We start from the raw sequence: 18,135 nt of genomic DNA, 5'->3' as shown, positions 1-18,135 counted from the left end.
ACTTCTCACTTCCCTCTGTGGCACCCTAGTCTCATGCCGTGAACCCTCCATTTACGTGATTTTCACCTGTGGCCCCTTTGGAATTTTCTATGGGGTCTCCAGGGGGCCATACAGCCTGCGATTGAGAAACACTGCTCAAAAGCAGTGCTTCCTAAACTTGGTCTCCAGCTGTTTTTGGACTACAATTCCCATTATCCCTGACCACTGGTCTTGCTAGCTAGAGATGATGGGAGTTGTAGTCCAAAACATCTGGAAGGCACCAAGTTGGGGTGGAGGCAGGTATATAAAATCTGACCTTGGGCCACTGCCTCAGCAGCAAGTTCATTAGCATCACAATGATGCTAACTGTTGATTTGTTATTTGTTGAAGGGAGCGAGAGGCACCAAACACTTGATCTCTAATTGCATAGAACAATTATCCCTGATTTCCAACCCCTGTGATTTTCCTGTCCAGCACTGCTAAGCCAAAAAAAGAGATAATTAAGGCTTCCTGAATAAGCACCCACGTTAGTAGCTCTTCACTTGCAAGGATTAATGTTTGAGCAGAACATTTGGAGAAAAGCAGATGCGGTACAATACCTGAAGGAGATCGCTGAGGTCAAGCAGCATGTCTGTGGTGGAGGTTAAGGAACTTAAGCACATACTCAGGCGTGAGGAGCTGCTGTTTGATTGGCAGCTGGGAAAAGAAACAAAAGCACTTTGCTCCAAATGCACATGAATAGGGCGTGTCATCTCCTTATCCTGATTCGTTAAGCAAGGTGGTTAGGGGTTTTCCAAACACACACACAATGCACTCATTCATAAGCGTTTAGTAAGGGTCTGCATCTTTCGCTGCTGTTTTCTTAAGAAAAACGTTGCCTGGCATTTAAGCCAATATTCTAGTGAGTACAGAACACTAATTTCAGGATGGAACTAAATGCTAACAGAGACAGGAGGTGGATCAAATTATAGGGGAAAGGTTGCTTTATGAATGCCACAGATCCCACCATTCGCTTCCCCCAATTCTAACCAAATCATGCTCCCCAGACTTTCTAAATGCACCATGTGGTTATCGTAAAAGAGAGTCAGGCCTGCTCTGCTCCCCATCCCAGAATTTTAGAACTACACACTCCTCCTTTTCTAATAACATCTGATAAAACCGACACATTGTGCAACGTCATCAACGTCATTACGTTTTAACAAACCACCAAGGCAAGTGGAACAAAACATTTGCTCCCAAAGGCAGAGAAAGGGCTCAAAAGTATTGGGCACACCATATTTGAGTATCAGGTGGCGGCACTTTTCGGAGGTTGGTTTTCAGAGTGTAAGAATGTAAGGAAAGCCCTGCTGGATCAGAAGGAAGGCCCACCTTGCCAGCATCCTGTTTTCCGCAGTGGCAGATCAGATGATGCGGAAATCCCACAAATAGGGAACAAGAGCAGTTGTCCCCAGCAAGTGGTACTCAAGAGGAATGATGCACGTCTAGTAGCCAGCCACTGACAGCCTCACCTTCTGTGACTTTGTCCAACCCCATTTTTAAGCCATCTTGTGGCAGTGAATTCCATAGTCTCATTTATGAGCTGTTTCCTCAGTGCTGCCTCTCCTCTGTTCAGCTGCAAGTCCCCTCTCACCAATGAGTGAATGCCCAAATCAAGCAGAGACACAGCAGGGGTGCTCCTCTGAGGACAGGGAAATTATTACTGTGAACACATTTTAAAAGCAAATCATTTGACCTGGGAGAATGATTGAACACCTCCAATTTTATAATTCCGAAAGAAGAAAAACATGGCTCAGCTATCAGTAGGTTTGGCAGACATGGCTAACACATTAAAACTTTGAACATGCTTCCTTCCTTTTCTCACATCAGCCAAGTAGCAATAGCACCCTCCTGCTGGAACAACCAATAGGGGGGAATGTTTAACCAAGAGACTGCATTGATGCAATGGACCACAGGCACCTCTACCAGCAACAATCAACAGCTAAAAGCCAGGTGTGTCTAAGTCACATGGAACACAAAGCACACTGGCCAGGTTCTTCTCAAAGGGATTGCAAAAGAAGAGTTACCTTTCTTTGGATCCCATCCATCTTTCTGCTATCATTCTCCCTCTGGGTTTACATTTCCTTTCAGTAACATCTCGGTTTCATTTCAAAATCTCCTGCCGATCTTGCTGTCTGGCACAAGTGTTTTTGCCAGGGAGATCTCTGAGAACAACTTGCCAGGTATTGTGTGATTTTTAAACGGCTCGACGTGACACTTATTAACTGTGCATGCGACACTTTGCACAGTTTCGTCACAAAAACAGAGAAGTCCCTGTCCACGAGGAAAATATATACAGTGGTACCTCTGGTTGCGAACGGGATCCGTTCAGGAGGCCCATTCGCAACATGAAAAGAGTGCAACCTGCAGCGGTGCGTCTGTACAAACGCGGGTTGCAATTGGCCGCTTCTGCGCATGCGTGTGATGTCATTTTGCGCTTCTGCGCATGCGCGAGCGGCGAAACACGGAAGTAACCCTTTCCAGTACTTCCAAGTCACCGCAGGACGTAACCTGAAGGAACGTACCATGAAGCGGACGTAACATGAGGTATGACTGTAATCTAAAAATGTTTTTATTGTTTATTACATTTTCATTCTGAAAATGCAGGTGCTCTAGGAAGTATACGTGGTTCTCTCCCCCCCCCCCTTATCTTCAAAACAATCTGTGGAGTAGGTTCAGGAAAAAGAGAGCGAGAGAGAGAGATACTGGCCCAAGGGCACCCTGTGAACTTCATCAGGGCCAGCTCCAGGTGTGAGGGGGCCCTGGGCAAATTGTGCTCTTTCTCTGCCAGTGGGCTCTGGCTCCCCTGGTTGCAGTGACAGTGCTCCAAGCAGAACTGCTGGGGGGGGTCTACCTTCCCCCCCCCAACAACCTTTAATTCCCCACATTGCTCCAGAATGGGCAATAGGCTGGGGGCATTGTGAAAAATGAGAAGGGTGGCTAGATCCAACCACCTGCTTGGAGTGCCAGGTCAGGAAAAAACCTAGAGGGGTCTCAGGAAGGGGCATCATCAGTGGGTTCTGCTTGGGTCTGGGATTCTGGCCCCTGTTGAAGGATACCAGCTCCAAGCTTCACAGGCAAGAGAGAATTTGAACCTGGGCCTCCCAGCATCCTAACCACTGCACTACAATGGCTTTCTAAAAAAAAGGCTTTGCTAGCCCTGTCATGCAAGATGGCTGAGATTCACGGTCTGACCTTCTTAGAGCAACGCATGAGCCGTAGCACTGAATAGGATGGGGTTTTGGTCAGTGCCGTGACAGTCTGTCAGGGAACTGACATCAGAGCGAGAGGTGAAGGGGAGGCTCCCAGATTCTGCGGGCGAAGGACCCAGCACCAGGGGGAGAAGCAGCTCGGTAGAGGAGGAAGGAAATCAGCGCAACACCAGGGATAAAGGGGGGCAAATGGGGGAAGCGGAGGGAGAGCTCCGGGATTCTTCTCTGGAGATCAGTGAGGAGAGCACAGGTCCTCCACTACCCACGCCCTCCCTGCGCAGAAGACTCCCGCGCAGTGAGAGGAGGAGGCGACTGGGAGTCAGACAGCTTCTATGCTGGAAAAGGTTTAAGAAACGCCCACAGACAGATTCTGCCAGCGACTGAGACAGCCACGCGGAGATGGGCTGTGCAGTCAGAACGGTCTAACCAAGGCAATTAAGCCTAGAGAGGCGGCAGTTTACACACGAGTAACTCATACCCATTACACAGTCAATCTTTCTGGTTAGCATAACAACTCAAATCCCAAGGATGAGATGGTCTGAGTCTAGGGTGGCACCATAGCACATGTCTAACCCCATGTACCTTGAAACAGTCTTGCCTCTGTTCAACCACAGTGGAGACAGGGACACAGGTCTAACCCCATGCTATAACTTGGCCATGGGCCCTCTTAGTCCCATCTAGGGGTGCCACAAAAACCCAGTTGCCTATTGGTCACCTATGGGAAGGACAACTGTTTTTATGTACTCAGTTTCCTGATAGCGAGACTTTGCAGCTGCACGGTTTTCAGAGATCTTCACAAAGACTGGAGCAGCTTTTTGAGTGACTATGAGTTACGCCAACAGAACATTGTGCAATAATACAACATATATTAGATGATTCATTCATTCAAATTTTTTAGATTATGGAATGTTTTCTTAGCTTGTGCAAGCATTAGAAAACTTCAGCGCTTTGATGAGTTAGTCAACGTTGGCTTTTCCATAATTACAATCTTTCTTTCAACTTAATAAACACTAGAGAAGATCTTAGCACATTTCAGTTTAAATACTGTGGTTTTTGTTTTTTTTAAGGATAGGAACAAAAAAACAAACACGAAGTGCTTCAAAGTTATACTGCACATTCCACAGCTACACCTTATCAGCAAGGTAGGGGAGGGGTATTCACTTGGCACAATCGGAACCTTTATCCAATGTAGGGGAGGGAAATCACACTAGCGGGTTTGGGGGTATTATAATTCCTATTACAATGAGATTTCCAATGCATGGTAGGGTAGAATGCTGGTGTCTGAAGAAGTGTCCTTGACAATATCCAAACACTCAGAGCCAGAAAACACTTATGGGGGTCCAAAACCAGTAAGAAACCTGCAGGAAAACTGCCATTGGTTACAGAAATGTCCCCACAAACATTACAAGGCTTTGTGCCAACCTGCTGGCACTTCCTCTGCAGTCATGAGTTGCCTTGCTCTCTGGAAAAATGAAAGAAAACCGCTTGTTTCATTCAAAGGGGGATGGGTTTTGCAGAAAATTGCCCAACACATTTGAAAGTACAGTGGTACCTCTGGTTGTGAATGGAATCTGTTCCGGAGGCCTGTTCGCAATATGTGCAGAACGCAACTTGCGTCTGCGCGTGTTGCGATTCGCCGCTTCTGCGCATGACATCATTTTGTATGTTTGTGCATGCGCGAGCAGCAAAACCCAGAAGTAACCCTTTCTGGTACTTCCAGGTTGCCACGGGACACAACCTGAATACGTTCAACCTGCAGCAAACGTAACATGAGGTATGACTGTATACCCACCCAATCCATGAACTGGAATCAGCTCTGGATAGATGCATTTACCCTTACCCCTTCCTATCCCAGCTTCTCCCAGCAAATGGGGTTCTGGATTGGGGGAGGAATAGTCTAGGCTAAGAAAGAGGTTTCTGTACCTTGAATGCCATAAAGGGGGCAGGAGGGGTTTTGTTTACTCCTTTGGCATGTACAGTGGTACCTCGGGATGCGAACGGGATCCGTTCCGGAGCCCCGTTCGCATCCCGAATGGAACGCAAGACGTGACAGCGCGTCTGCGCATGCACGGGTCGCGTTTCGCCGCTACCGCGCATGCACATGACGTCATTTTGAGCGTATGCGCGAGTGGCGAAACCCAGAAGTAATGCGCTCCGTTACTTGCAGGTTGGCACGGAGCGCAACCGAACACGCCCAACCCAAAGCGCATTCAACTCGAGGTACGACTGTAACTGTAAACTAGTTTGCGTCCAGTGCTCTTGGGTGTCCTAGAATCAGAGTTGGAAGGGACGCAAGGGCCATCTAGTCCAACTCCCTGCAATGCAGGAATCTCAGCTAAAGTATCCATGACAGATGGCCATCCAACCTCTGCTTAAAAGTCTGCAAAGAAGGGGAGTCCACCACCTCTCGAGGGAGTCTGTTCCACTGCCAAATGGCTCTTACTGTCAGAAAGTTTTCCCAAATGTTAGTCAGAATCTCCTTTCATGCAGCTTGAAGCCTACTCTCCAGAGCAGGAGAAAACAAGCCTGCTCTCTCCTCCATGTGACGGCCCTTAAAATATTTGAAGATGGCTATCAGATCTCTTCTCAGTCTCCTCTTTTCCAGGCTAAACATACCCAGCTCCTTCAAACGCTCCTCATAAGGCTTAGTTTCCAGACCCCTGATCATCTTGGTTACCCTCCTCTGCACACATTTCCTGTCGCTGCCCATTGTTCTATGAAGAAGAACTTTGTAGGTCAACTGATGTGTACAGACAACTCCTCATTTGAATGCATATGGGCATCACATCTAGCTCGGAAATGAGCCAAAAACATCACAAAAGGGGGTGGTAACAGGGCAGGGCAGGGCAGGAACAGGGTGTTTGCAGGCTTTTTCAATGGCGTTTCAAATATACCTTACTTCACTCAAACACACGGTGCCTCGAAACATAACCCCCCCCCCAATAAATAGGAAGTTACCTGTATATGAAATGTGTGCGGGGGAAAACCCTTTTGCTTCCACTAAACTGTCAATGAAGTAATTAAACATAACTTTTGTACAGAGCTTTCAAGGGGTCACAGTGCTTCATATACATAACCCAGTTGCAATCCTTATACTGTAAAGCTTACAGAAATTCAGAAGGTCAGCATTGTTTACTCCCATACTTCAGATTGAGCGACTGAGGCAGAAAGAGAGAGAGAGAGAGAGAGAGAGAGAGAGAGAGAGAGAGAGAGAGAGAGCAGCTTCCCCTAATACCACCTAGAGAAAGCAGGGACTTTCTGATTCAGAAAGGTTTTCTCCCAGAGAATCCTGGGAACCATAACTCACCCCTTACAATACTACAATCCCCAGCACCCTTAACAAACTACAGTTCTCAGGATTCTTTGGGGGAAGCCACATCCACGACCTCAATCCCTTAACCACTTCTCTTCAACAAGAAGCCTCCGCTCAAAGTAGATACAAAACATCTCCATGAATATATTTGTGTGTCTGTGTGTCTGTGTGTGTGTTGCATTACACTGAATTTCAGGAGTCAGCAGGTGCTGGAATCCTATTCTGGGGCTTAAGGATGCCCCCTCCTTCATAAGACCTTACTTCTGCCACAACAGCTTGTAAAAAAAACCACCCTTAAGATGGCAGATCCAAGTTCTTCTGTCTACTTCCATATCCTATATCCAACCTGCCTTTTTCAGTGCCATAGAATTTGTATAAGAGCCTAGTGAGAGAGACAAAAGATCCTTTGTTGCAAGACGCGCACAAATTCAGATGGGCTGTGCAAGCACATCCAGCCTCTGACAAACCCTTCACACAGACACACCCTTTGACAATTGCTTTACCAGTGGAACAAGAGGGCGAGGCTTTATTACTGTCTTCAAAATACACTGAAATAAATCATCTCGCCTGCCTCGGCTCTGCTTCCAGCTACCCCATTTGCAGCTTAAAAAGAATACATATAACAATATATTCCCAAAGTTCCTAAAGATACCTCATGCATCTGGCGTCACAATGAAAACCCACGGAGAGAGCTATGCAGAGGCGGAAGTGGGGCTTTCAGCAGGATTCTCAATCGCTCAAAGGTCAGAGAGTAGGTCTGATCTCAGAATACGCCAGGCTTGCTTGCTTCCGAAATTCATAGAATCACAGAACTGCAGAGTTGGAAGGCACCCTGAGGATCATCCAATCCAGGGGTCAGCAAACTTTTGCAGGAGGGGGCTGGTCCACTGTCCCTCAGACCTTGTGGGGGGCTGGACCCACCCTCTCGTGAAAGTACCCCCTCCCCAAAGGACCCCCTCTCCCGAAAGAAAAAACCCCACCGACGCTGATGCCACTCACGCTGCAGCTGCCAACGCCACTTTGTCTTTGGCAGCATTGTCTTCATCCTCTGCCTTGGCCAGGGGTTCACGGGGCGCAGAGCCCAGCCCACTGGCCTGGGCGGCAGAGGCAGCCTCTCCGCCACCGCCACTTCCTCCCGCTTGGCTCTTGGCCATACGCAGCTGCCTCAGCGGGAAGGAAGGGACGTCACCCAGAGGCATTCGCTGCTTCGGATTGGCTGCAGGACCTTCCTGCAGCCAATCTGAAGCTGCGTCAGCATTGCAGAAGTCAGTCCCCATGTGGCAAGGCCTCCGCGCCGCACCGATTTAGCGCAGGGACTGACCGAGCGGGCAGCAGGGTCTGCAGGCCAGATGAACGAGCCTGGTGGGCCGCATCCGGGCCTTAGTTTGCCGGCCCCTGATCCAATCCAACCCCCTGTGATGCAGGAATAGGCAGCTGTCCCATAGAGGGATCAAACCTGCAACCTTGGCGTTATCAGCACCAAGCTATAACCAACTGAGCTATCGTGGTTATAAATGAAGGGCTGACATTCACGCTGGGAAAGGTGAACCACTGACTTAGATCCAGAGCCCCTCCATGTGCAACTCCGCTCAGGCTGCTCCCAGTGAAGGAAGGGGGGCATGCAATTTCGGCAGCCCCCTGCAAAGCTGCCCAGAAGGTTCAGGGACACCGCAGAACAACGTAGGAAATGTGAGGGGCTGCAAGGAAATGGAGAACAGCCCCCCCCCCCAAAAAAATTGCTTCCTTGCCACCACCTCAGGCTGACGCCTCCACCAGGTTAGTCCCTTCCATAAGCAAATGGGAGTCTTTCCAAACGCTCTGGATTAAGTTCACTGACAAGTGGCTTGGCCCTCATTAAAAATAATTCATCAAGAGAAGAGAAAGCACACTATTTCCACAGTCCCAGCAGTATAGAAGCCTCACAGAAGAACACAGAATCATAGAACTGTAGAGTTCTATGGGCTCTCCTTCCTTGGAGGTTTTTAAGCAGAGGCTTGGGGGGGGGGGTATCTGTCATGGATGCTTCAGCTGAGATTTCTGCACTGCAGGGGACTAGACTAGGTGACTCTTGGATTCCCTTCCAACACCACAATTCTATTATTCTATGCTGCTTCCTTTTGCAAATGATAACTCGCATCTACCAGAGGCTGCTGCTCCACTAACAGGAGATCATTTCTGAGGGCAGAGGGAGGAGGAGGACTGGCCAAAAATCACCTCTTCTCTATTCCGCCTGCAAGAGCATCCAAAGCGTTGCCAAAGACAAATCTGGATCGAACCCAACAACAATATAGTGAGTGTGTTGGATCACGTTCGTACACTTTCACTGTAAACACAATGCACACACAAACCTTGAAGAAAAGAATCTGATGAGCCAGAAATAGCTTAGCACACTGATGCCTGAATGGAAGACAACAACACTAGAAATTCATTACATATACACACAGAGCAGCATTGTGTGATGGTTCAGATATCCATTAAAGATTAAGAAAAGTTCAGGGCGCAAATTTGAGGCCTCCCTTGCAGCAACGTCAGATAATGTTTAGATGCCAGGCTCCCAGTGCAAAGAGGAAATGTGTCATTTGCTTTCCAAGGGGTGGCATGTTCTATGCCTGCTGTGAGAGCAATTATCAATAGGAAGCAGTTGTAAAAACACCCCTTTGTTTTTAATCTCTCTCTCTCTTTTAAAATACAAACGGTTTGGGAGACTGTGAATCACAGAAATAGTGACTTCATCCCCAGCAACATGCTGGGAGAGAAAAGGTCAGGAAGATGGAGCACGTAGTATCTGGGGTCTTTAGTGAGGCTGGAATGCAGCACACAGACCAACATTTGTCCCCCTTAGTATGAGCCAGTTCAATATAATCCGTGCAAAGACTAAGACCCCCATATGAGGTCAAGCCCCCTTTGTTTGCAAGATTATCCCTTTTGGTGAAGCCATTTGGTGGAGCTATTTATAGACAAGACATATAATACCCATCACAAAAGGAACTATATAAAGGACAAGGCACCCGCTAAACACAGCCGAGTTCAAATCGAGCTGCAAATGTCTAACTGGCTACAAAAGCAGGGGGAAAGTCCTCCAGATTACCTCATGCCATTGTGTCTGGTTGCATCAGCAGACCACAGTTTGCAGCCAAGCAAAGGAATGCAGGATAAAAATATTTGGGGGTGCGGGGTGGGAGAGGCCGAGGGAGATGTTTGGAGTTTGGGCCTGGAAAGAGCCTGGGACAAGAGCAGAATAATGGGTGTGGTGACAGTCACTTACTAGCTGGACCATGCTCAGAGAAGAGCTGCCAGGACAACAAGGAGTCTGAAAATTAAGTCCTCTGAGGAACGGTTGCCAGAGCTAGTATTGTTTAGCCTTAGACAGAATAGAAAGAGGTGAAGGGGAGATGTCTCTGAAAATTTGAAGGCGTGCCACGAAGAAGCTGGAGCTGATTTTGTCTCTGTTGCCAATTTGGGCCAAACTAGAATCAAAGGATGGAAGCTGCACAGAAGTAGATATCAGGTCAATATTAGGAGAAATAACAAGAGCTGTTCATAGAATCATAGAGTTGGAAGAGACCACAAGGGCCATCGAGTCTAACCCCCTGCCAAGCAGGAAACACCATCAGAGCACTCCTGACATATGGTTGTCAAGCCTCTGCTTAAAGACCTCCAAAGTAGGAGACTCCACCACACTCCTTGGCAGCAAATTCCACTGTCGAACAGCTCACTGTCGAACAGTTCAAGAGTGGAACAGACTGTGGTGGGCTTGCCTTTGCTAGAGGTATTTAAGCAGAGACTGAACGGTCATCCTTGAGGGATGCTGTAACTGCATCCTGAACTTCAGATTCTTGCACTGAGCAGGGGGTTGGATTACATGAACTCCAAGGTTCCCTCCAACTCTGATTCTGCATGCAAAGCATGTCTTCTGCTGTGAATTATAACCCCGCCCAATGTTTTATAGATTTTCAACTCAACTCAACTCAACTCAACTACAATGTAAAGACAAGTGATTGGAGGCAATTACTTTCTGGAAGTCTGCACCTCGCAGTTTTAAAAAATCATGAGGTCTCCTTGTTTATCATTGTTCTCTAACCAACACTCAAAAAACTCCACTCAGCGTTACAGCTGAATAACCTGCCTAGCAGAAATAGAACTTCTCCCTCATTAATTAACATAAAGCTAATAAAATTAATACAAAAAACTATGCAATTATTTAATTAGGCTCGTTAACTGACACTTCTAGTCTATCAACACCCAAGTGCATGGCACAAGTAAAGAATAAAAATAATCAGATAACAAATGTGGCAAATGTTACAACACTCAGAATCAACTTTAGATTAGTTGGCCACAGAGAGATTGGTTGCTTATGTGCGAAACATGCAAAAAATGCTGTAGCACAAATACAGAGCTGTTCATTGTGATTGCACCATGAGGACTCAGAGAGGCTGCCTGTATCTGTGTTGCAGAAGACTGTACAAATCTGCATATCAAAATTCCCTGCACTGGGGGGTGGGGGGTGGAAATCCTCTTATTAAAGAACAAGGAAAAGAAAGCAAAAAGATTCTCAGTTGGAAAAGCAAGGATGCAAACTTGCAAAATCAGGTTTTACCTGGAAGCTGACTAAATAAGAACAGCTGGACATTAGGAACCCAAAGAGCTCTCTGATAGATCACCTACTGATACCACTGCTTGGATCTGAGTGAAGCCATTTTGGCTGCATTAAGACTGGCGCTCTGATAACAAATTTGATATTAATGCACAGGATGCTTGTTACTACTATCCTTTATAAGGCGCTTCCCAATGTTCAAAGTACTTCACATACATTATCTTATTGTAATCTCCCCAAACCTCATAAGGTAATAATTATATGCTCTGAGCAATACGCTTCTTCTTCTCCTCTCCGCTACCAAGTGAAGGTTCTTCAAATAGCTGTGAGGCAAAAGCATGAATGTTTTTGTGTTTTATAATCCAGACATAAACATTCTCCCTGTGAAGCAATTTACATAAGGAATATTAGGCTTCAAACCTATGCACATTTTGCTGCCAGTGCCAATGAACACAGAAGGACATTGGCATGCGTAGATCACGCAATACATAGATGTTTTAAATTGTTTGTATTAAATTGTTTGTTTTACTGGAGACGCGAGTATTTTATTTGTACAAGGAGTGTGACACAAAACACACACACTGTGGATTTTTTTTAACGTTCGATATATTTTTGTTTGCACCCATGAATTGCCCCCACTCCTACCTTTAGATCAGGGGTCGGCAAGGTTTACCTTGCCTGGGCCGGTTCACTTCAGCGGAGATCCCTCCGTGGGCCGGATCGCGTGCACCCATGATGCGATTTCCGGCGCCGCAGAAGCGAGTCCCCGCACCGCACTGCGTCAGTTTAGCGTAGCATGCGGGGACTCGCCGAGCAGGCAGCTCGGTTGGGGGGCAGCTCGTGGGCCGGTTAAATGACCCCCGTGGCCCGCTTGTGGGCCTTAGGTTGCTGACCCCTGCTTTAGACAATCCTTTGTGCTTTTTGGTAGAGTGAAGTTATTTGCTGGCAGAAAATCCTAAACAAGCTTGGACTTTCTGGGAGGAAGTTGCAGGGAGCAGATGAACTAATATGCAATTCTGACTGAGGCTGTTGGGAACTGAAGTCCACCAACTTCCTGAGGACCAAAGGTTATCTATTCTTTGAGGGCTAGCAGCCCAGCACCCACAGATCACAGCAAATACAATGGTATCTATCACTCCCTTCAGCCTCAGCCAGCAAGGCCACTCTGGTCTCACATGACTAAGCCAGAATATCATCTTGCTATGTGTTATGGTTCAGGGCTTTGGAACAGGCCAGAAGGCCAAAAACAAACCCCTGAAGCAACCTGGATATGTGGCACTCAGGCCTTGGAGTCTTCTTCAAGCAGAGGGTAGAATAAGGAAGTGCAGAATCAGTCTAAGACTGAGTAGCAGAGCGAAGCCCCAGAGAGCATTATCTTCTGCCCACTACTACACTTCAGGCTCCAAAATCACACAGTAGCAGAAGTAATGCATGAATCAAGGATGAACACAAGAAGCAGGACTTACCTGCCAGTGCTCATTTTCTTCCAAGGAAATTTATACTTAGCCCTAATTCAGAGTAACCACAAAACATCAGTCTTTCCTACAGTTATCAAGATTTAGAAGGCGATCAAGCGTCATAATCTTTTATATCCGTACCTGACAGTGTATTGCCTAATCAAAACAATGAAATCACATGGGTTTTGCTATAAAATGTACATTAGCTTGCTGCCGTTGCATTGCTCAAGAACAGCGAAGCCTTCAGGGAATGCTAACAGTAGAATGATGAAATCTTCAGCTGTGACAAGGAAGCAGGGGACAGATTTAGTACGTTAACTGCTACAAAAGAACTTGGTTAAGAAAGTTTTGGAAGACAATTCCTCACCAGCCTTTCATATGGCACATTTCTGCACCATCTTCACATGCTGCAGTGTGCATGAAAAATCCTGGTGCCAATTGATGGCAGAATTAAGAGACTGCTGGCATGAGCAACTAAATGGCTAATTACAGATGGGTAGCCGTGTTGGTCTGCCATAGTCCAAATAAAAAAAATTCCTTCCTGTAGCACCTTAAAGACCAACTAAGTTAGTTCTTGGTATAAGCTTTCGTGTGCATGCACACTTCTTCAGATACACTGAAACAGAAGTTGCCAGATCCTTCTATATATTGAGAAGGTGGGGAGGGGTATTACTCAGAAGGGTGGTGGGAATCGGAGATAGGCAGATAGCTGAGATGAGCCTGTTGACGACTCTTAATGACTGTAATAGGTCTTACAGGAAAAGGCAAGGGGTGAGGAGGTGAGAGATGGCTTAGTCATGTATAATGAGATAAGAATCCAATGTCTCTGTTCAGACCAGGTCTCTCCATTGTTTTAAGTTTGGTAATGAGTTGTAATTCAGCAGCTTCTCTTTCCAGTCTATTTCTGAAATTCCTTTGTAGTAAAACAGCTACTTTGAGATCTTGTATAGAATGTCCTGGGAGATTGAAGTGTTCTCCTACTGGTTTCTCTGTTTTGTGATTCTTGATGTCAGATTTATGTCCGTTTATTCTTTGGCGTAAGGTTTGGCCTGTTTGTCCAATATAGAGAGCTGAAGGACACTGTTGGCATTTGATGGCATACACAATGTTAGACGATGAGCAATTAAATAGTCCCGAGATGTTATGTGTGATGTTGTTGGGGCCAGTAATGGTGTTGTCCAGGTGTATGTGGCAGCAAAGTTGGCATCTGGGTTTATTGCAGGCTCTGGTGCCAGTGTCCGTGTTAAGTCTGGTTGTAGTATTATTGTGGGTTAGGAGTTGTTTAAGATTGGGTGGCTGTCTGTAGGCAATGAAAGGTCTTCCTCCCAGAGCTTGAGAAAGAGAACTGTCATTGTCCAGGAGAGGTTGTAGATCTCTGATGATGCGTTGAACTGTTTTAACTTGGGAGCTGTATGTGATGACTAGAGGTGTTCTGTTATTTTCTTTTTTGGGTCTGTCTTGCAGCAAGTTCTCTCTGGGTATCAGTCTGGCTCTGTTGATCTAAATGGCTAATTGTCTGTCTTAGTTATCTAATAATAAGCAAACATCAGCCACGGGGGACTGCACCCCACCCTTTTTCTTGGCTGGCTTTTGATCCAACAAAGACACCAGAGGACTTTGCACAACAGGTGAATGGCAGCTCAAAGGGCTGAATGGGAAATTAGCAAAAACCACTTTCCTCCTTTTCCCCTTAGGGAACACATTCACAGGCGCAAAAGCGCAACTGGATTCCACCAGTGAAGATTTATCAGTCTTTGGCGTGACCTGCTATTATTGAAATATGGTATATGAAGTGCTGTGACCCCTTAAAACACTATATAATATAAAATGTCAAGTAAACTAGAGTTCACTGTAGCAGCCCAAAATATCAATAGCCTATCACGTATTTTACAAAGACAGAACTCCTTTGCATTCCAAAAAGCTTGCTTAAGATATAGACGTTAATTTGGTCTGTCCATGAACTGAACTCTTGTTTTGCTACAAGGTCTGTAATAACCAGACTTGAATGATCTTTAAGCAGCAATTTAGGGAACCACTCGCTCACAGACACACATACCCTTCTCAGGGAAACATGAAAGCATCTATTATTTTGTTTTGAGACCCATTATCTGTGAAGAGTCAAACCAGCCTATTTAATCAATATCTGACACTTATTTACCAATTAAATTTAAAAGTTCAAAGCTTTATGATGTCAGTGGCAAGTGGCACAAGCAGGTTCGCTTCCAAAGGAGGTGGGGGAAAATGCAATTATCAAGGTTTCTAAATTACAAGCACATAACCTCCCACTAAAAAGAAGACTCTCAACAAAGACAGAGAATCTTTACTCGGAAGCGTCATCAAACTTTTATGCCCCTTAATCCTCTGTAGATGGCAAACACTTATTGCGAGTCTCATTTACAACCCAGAAAGTGCTCTTTTCATTATCAGGGTTTGTTGTGTGTGTTTTCTAAGGATATCTCGTAAACTTATCTCAGTTACTAGAGCTCTTCGCAAGAAAAATATGCACTGATTGTACATATCATTTGCCTCTGGCAAAATAACCACTGCCAGCAATATGCTGGGAAAGAGGTAATCAAGTCCTCTTCGCATACTACTCTGTTGTGGGTTTGACTGCAATCTGGCAGTGCAATTTCACATAGCACGCCACGGCACAAAGATCGCAATCTATTCGGATGCAGCTTGCATCCGAAATGCAGCTACAAGGAAAGACAGGGCTCTGTGCTTACTATGTCCCTCCATTCAGAAGCAAATTCTCTGCCTTCCCATTTGGTGGAGTAGTGCTGGGGAGAAGAGTTAAAATCCCCACATTTAGCTACGATGACGCTCAACTCAGGTCTGTCACTATCTCTCAGCTCAGCTTACCCTTAGGGTTATTTATTAAGACATTTTTATCCAGCCTCAAAGTGGTATACAAGATTTAAAACATAGTATGCAATACAAAACAAAATAAATGCCACTGAAATCAGACAGATAAATCACATGCTGCCAAAGGCCTACATAAATGTGTTTTAAGGAGACACCTAAATATCAGCAGTGAGGGGTGAATCCCAGTAAAATGATGCAACTACAGGAAAAGTTCTGCCCAAGGGCCTTATTAGTGATGGCTCCCCATTTGTGAAATGCCTTTCCTGCTGATTACAGATAGGTAGCCGTGTTGGTCTGCCATAGTCAAAATAAAAAAATTCCTTCCAGTAGCACCTTAAAGACCAACGAAGTTAGTTCTTGGTATGAGCTTTCGTGTGCATGCACACTTCTTCAGATACTTTAAGGTGCTACTGGAAGGAATTTTTTTATTTTTCCTGCTGATGTGAGCCTGCCTTTCTCATTACTTTTAGGAGAAAGTTAAAAGCTTACAATGGCTGAAAGATACTGCTCCCAGTAGTCTTGACATTATTGACTGTGAGGGTATGTGACTGTTTTTAAACATTTTTAGATGTTCTTACTGTTCCTACTTATCTTATAAATGGAGGGTATTTTTAATGCATTTAAAAAGACACCCCCGCCTTCAATCTCAGGTGTTGCAAGCACTACTAAAATACAGCCAGTGTATAAAATAAATACAATCATATTAAGCAGTCAGCATCAGATGTGGTACTAGTGGAATAAAAAATATATGTCTGCACAGCTTTTCCAAACATGCCACTACACGATCATCACATCAGGGTGCATCTCTCAACTGCCTCAAATGAGATAATGCCACTTGGTAATGAATAGGGCAATGCCTGCAGACATGTGCATAAGTTGGCTCTGCATGTCTGCAGGGAAAGACAACACCATACAGAAAACCTTATGCATTCAGAGCTCAATCTCCTTCACTAAAGTGAATGAATGGCAAGTCTCTGGGTGGAAGCACTGAAGGTCAGAGAGAAAAGCACAGAAATCCACAAATCCACTCACCAGCTCGTCAAAAGCAAATATCCAAAAACTTTCTCGTAAGGAGAAAGCACAGATCATGCCCTGGCCTGGAGCCCCCAACCTCGAAACTGCACTGGTGTGTGGAGAAAGTAAGAAACAGCAGCAGAAAACCCTCAGGTATTTCTTAGATTTAACCCAGTGCAAGTGAAAGAAATTCCTGCCTCTCTTTCAAGCTTACTATATGCTCCAGAAAAAGCACGGGCACAATTTAGATCAGCGTCTGCTGGTAGATATCTGACTAATTTGTCATGGATCAGCAAGAGTTTCTAAACTACTCTCAACTGGCTGCCAAGAGCAACTACTAAAAGGCTTCCATCATTAAATTAGGCCGCTAAAACGAAGCTGGAAGGAAAACCAGAAGTGGGCTTTTGTGTGAAACGACTGTGAGCTTGGTTTTCATGCCGATTACAATTCCTGGGCTGAACACATGTAGAGGCAGCCTGTTCCTTAATTATTAGCTTATGTCTGTGCTCCTGCCCTTTCTTTTGCACCTGACGCTGGTTGATAGACCATAGAATTAATCAGAAAATGAGGCAGATCCTATAAACTTGAATTCCTGTCATCCCTGTTCCGGAATACTTGAGAGAGGCTGGGCCTTATCTCAATTGCACTGAAGTTTAGAGAACTTTCAGTGGTGCCCTGCGCAACCCTCTGGGATATTCTGATTCTTCTTCGGGGGGGGGGGTTAAAAAACATGCTGCGTTTTACCATTTTTGCTGTTGGCTCTCTTGCTTTTGGATGCTTTTTTTTACATATTTGGGTATGTGCATTTTATCAAAAGGCAGCCTATAAATAAATAAAATAAGTAAGGAGAAGCTTGTGCAATGTGATAATCCGACCACAGTGAGATACGAGCCTGCCTCTTCCCAAGCCGCAGGTGTGGTTAGAGGACTTGGGAGTAAAGCAAGTTTTTATATTTGTAGACCCCCCTAGAAACACCACCTTGCTCAGCAAGCTGACTTAGAGCAACTTCAGCCCCAAGCACTGCATACTTGTACCCACTCTAAATTGGGTTTACTTTTTTTAATGCAAAAATGGAAGGGGGGATAAATCTATGCTCTTCTTGGAAGGAGGGATAAAAAATGTAATATAAAAATATGTCAGGTGTTGTTTCAGACATTACAAATTTAAGTAGGATTACAGTCTGCATGTGATTGTTTTTGTATAAGTACAATTTAGCATTCTGTCCAGCTTTGTTCTTCTGGTGTGAGGAAGAGGGTTAACTTGTAAACACCAAGCACACATTGTGCACCTGTATCCTGTTCCCACTAGGAACACCCTCTTTTTACTCAGTGACACGGGAACATTCTTATCTGGCTTGCTCGCTCTCCAAAACGATACACACGGCAGCATATGTGGAAAGGAAAATTAAAGCCCATTTGTCGAGAGTACAGGGGGTCCATCCTTCATATTTTCCATCACCAGCTGCAGTTATTCCTGTCTACCAAAAGTTCACACGGTGAGCCATCTGTTGGCTAAATCCTAGTGAAAACAACTCAGTCCAATCTTCTAGTTGTGAGAAGAGTTTGCCAACTTCCCCTCCCCTCTTATTTACCTTCATTCGCTTTCCTCTTTGCAGGACTCTTCTCTGATTGGATTGCAAGCCTGCAGGCAGTGCCTGTTTACTTT

At 45.4% G+C, this 18,135-nt stretch overlaps 1 protein-coding gene across 1 annotated transcript in view; it reads right to left on the bottom strand.

Moving 5' to 3' along the window:
• The window catches only part of BRF1 (BRF1 general transcription factor IIIB subunit), a 200,804-nt gene that overhangs the window by 139,670 nt on the left and 42,999 nt on the right, over nt 1–18,135 (bottom strand). The window contains exon 4 of the mRNA XM_081192565.1: nt 579–610. Coding sequence (XP_081048691.1) covers nt 579–610 — 32 coding nt within the window. The remainder of the gene's footprint in view (nt 1–578; nt 611–18,135) is intronic.

This window comes from Podarcis bocagei (genome assembly GCF_964188305.1).
Source record: "Podarcis bocagei genome assembly, chromosome: 1".
NCBI classification, from domain to species: Eukaryota; Metazoa; Chordata; class Lepidosauria; order Squamata; family Lacertidae; genus Podarcis; species Podarcis bocagei.
Note: the sequence above shows the minus strand (reverse complement) of the source record. Positions and strands in the feature narration are given on the sequence as shown.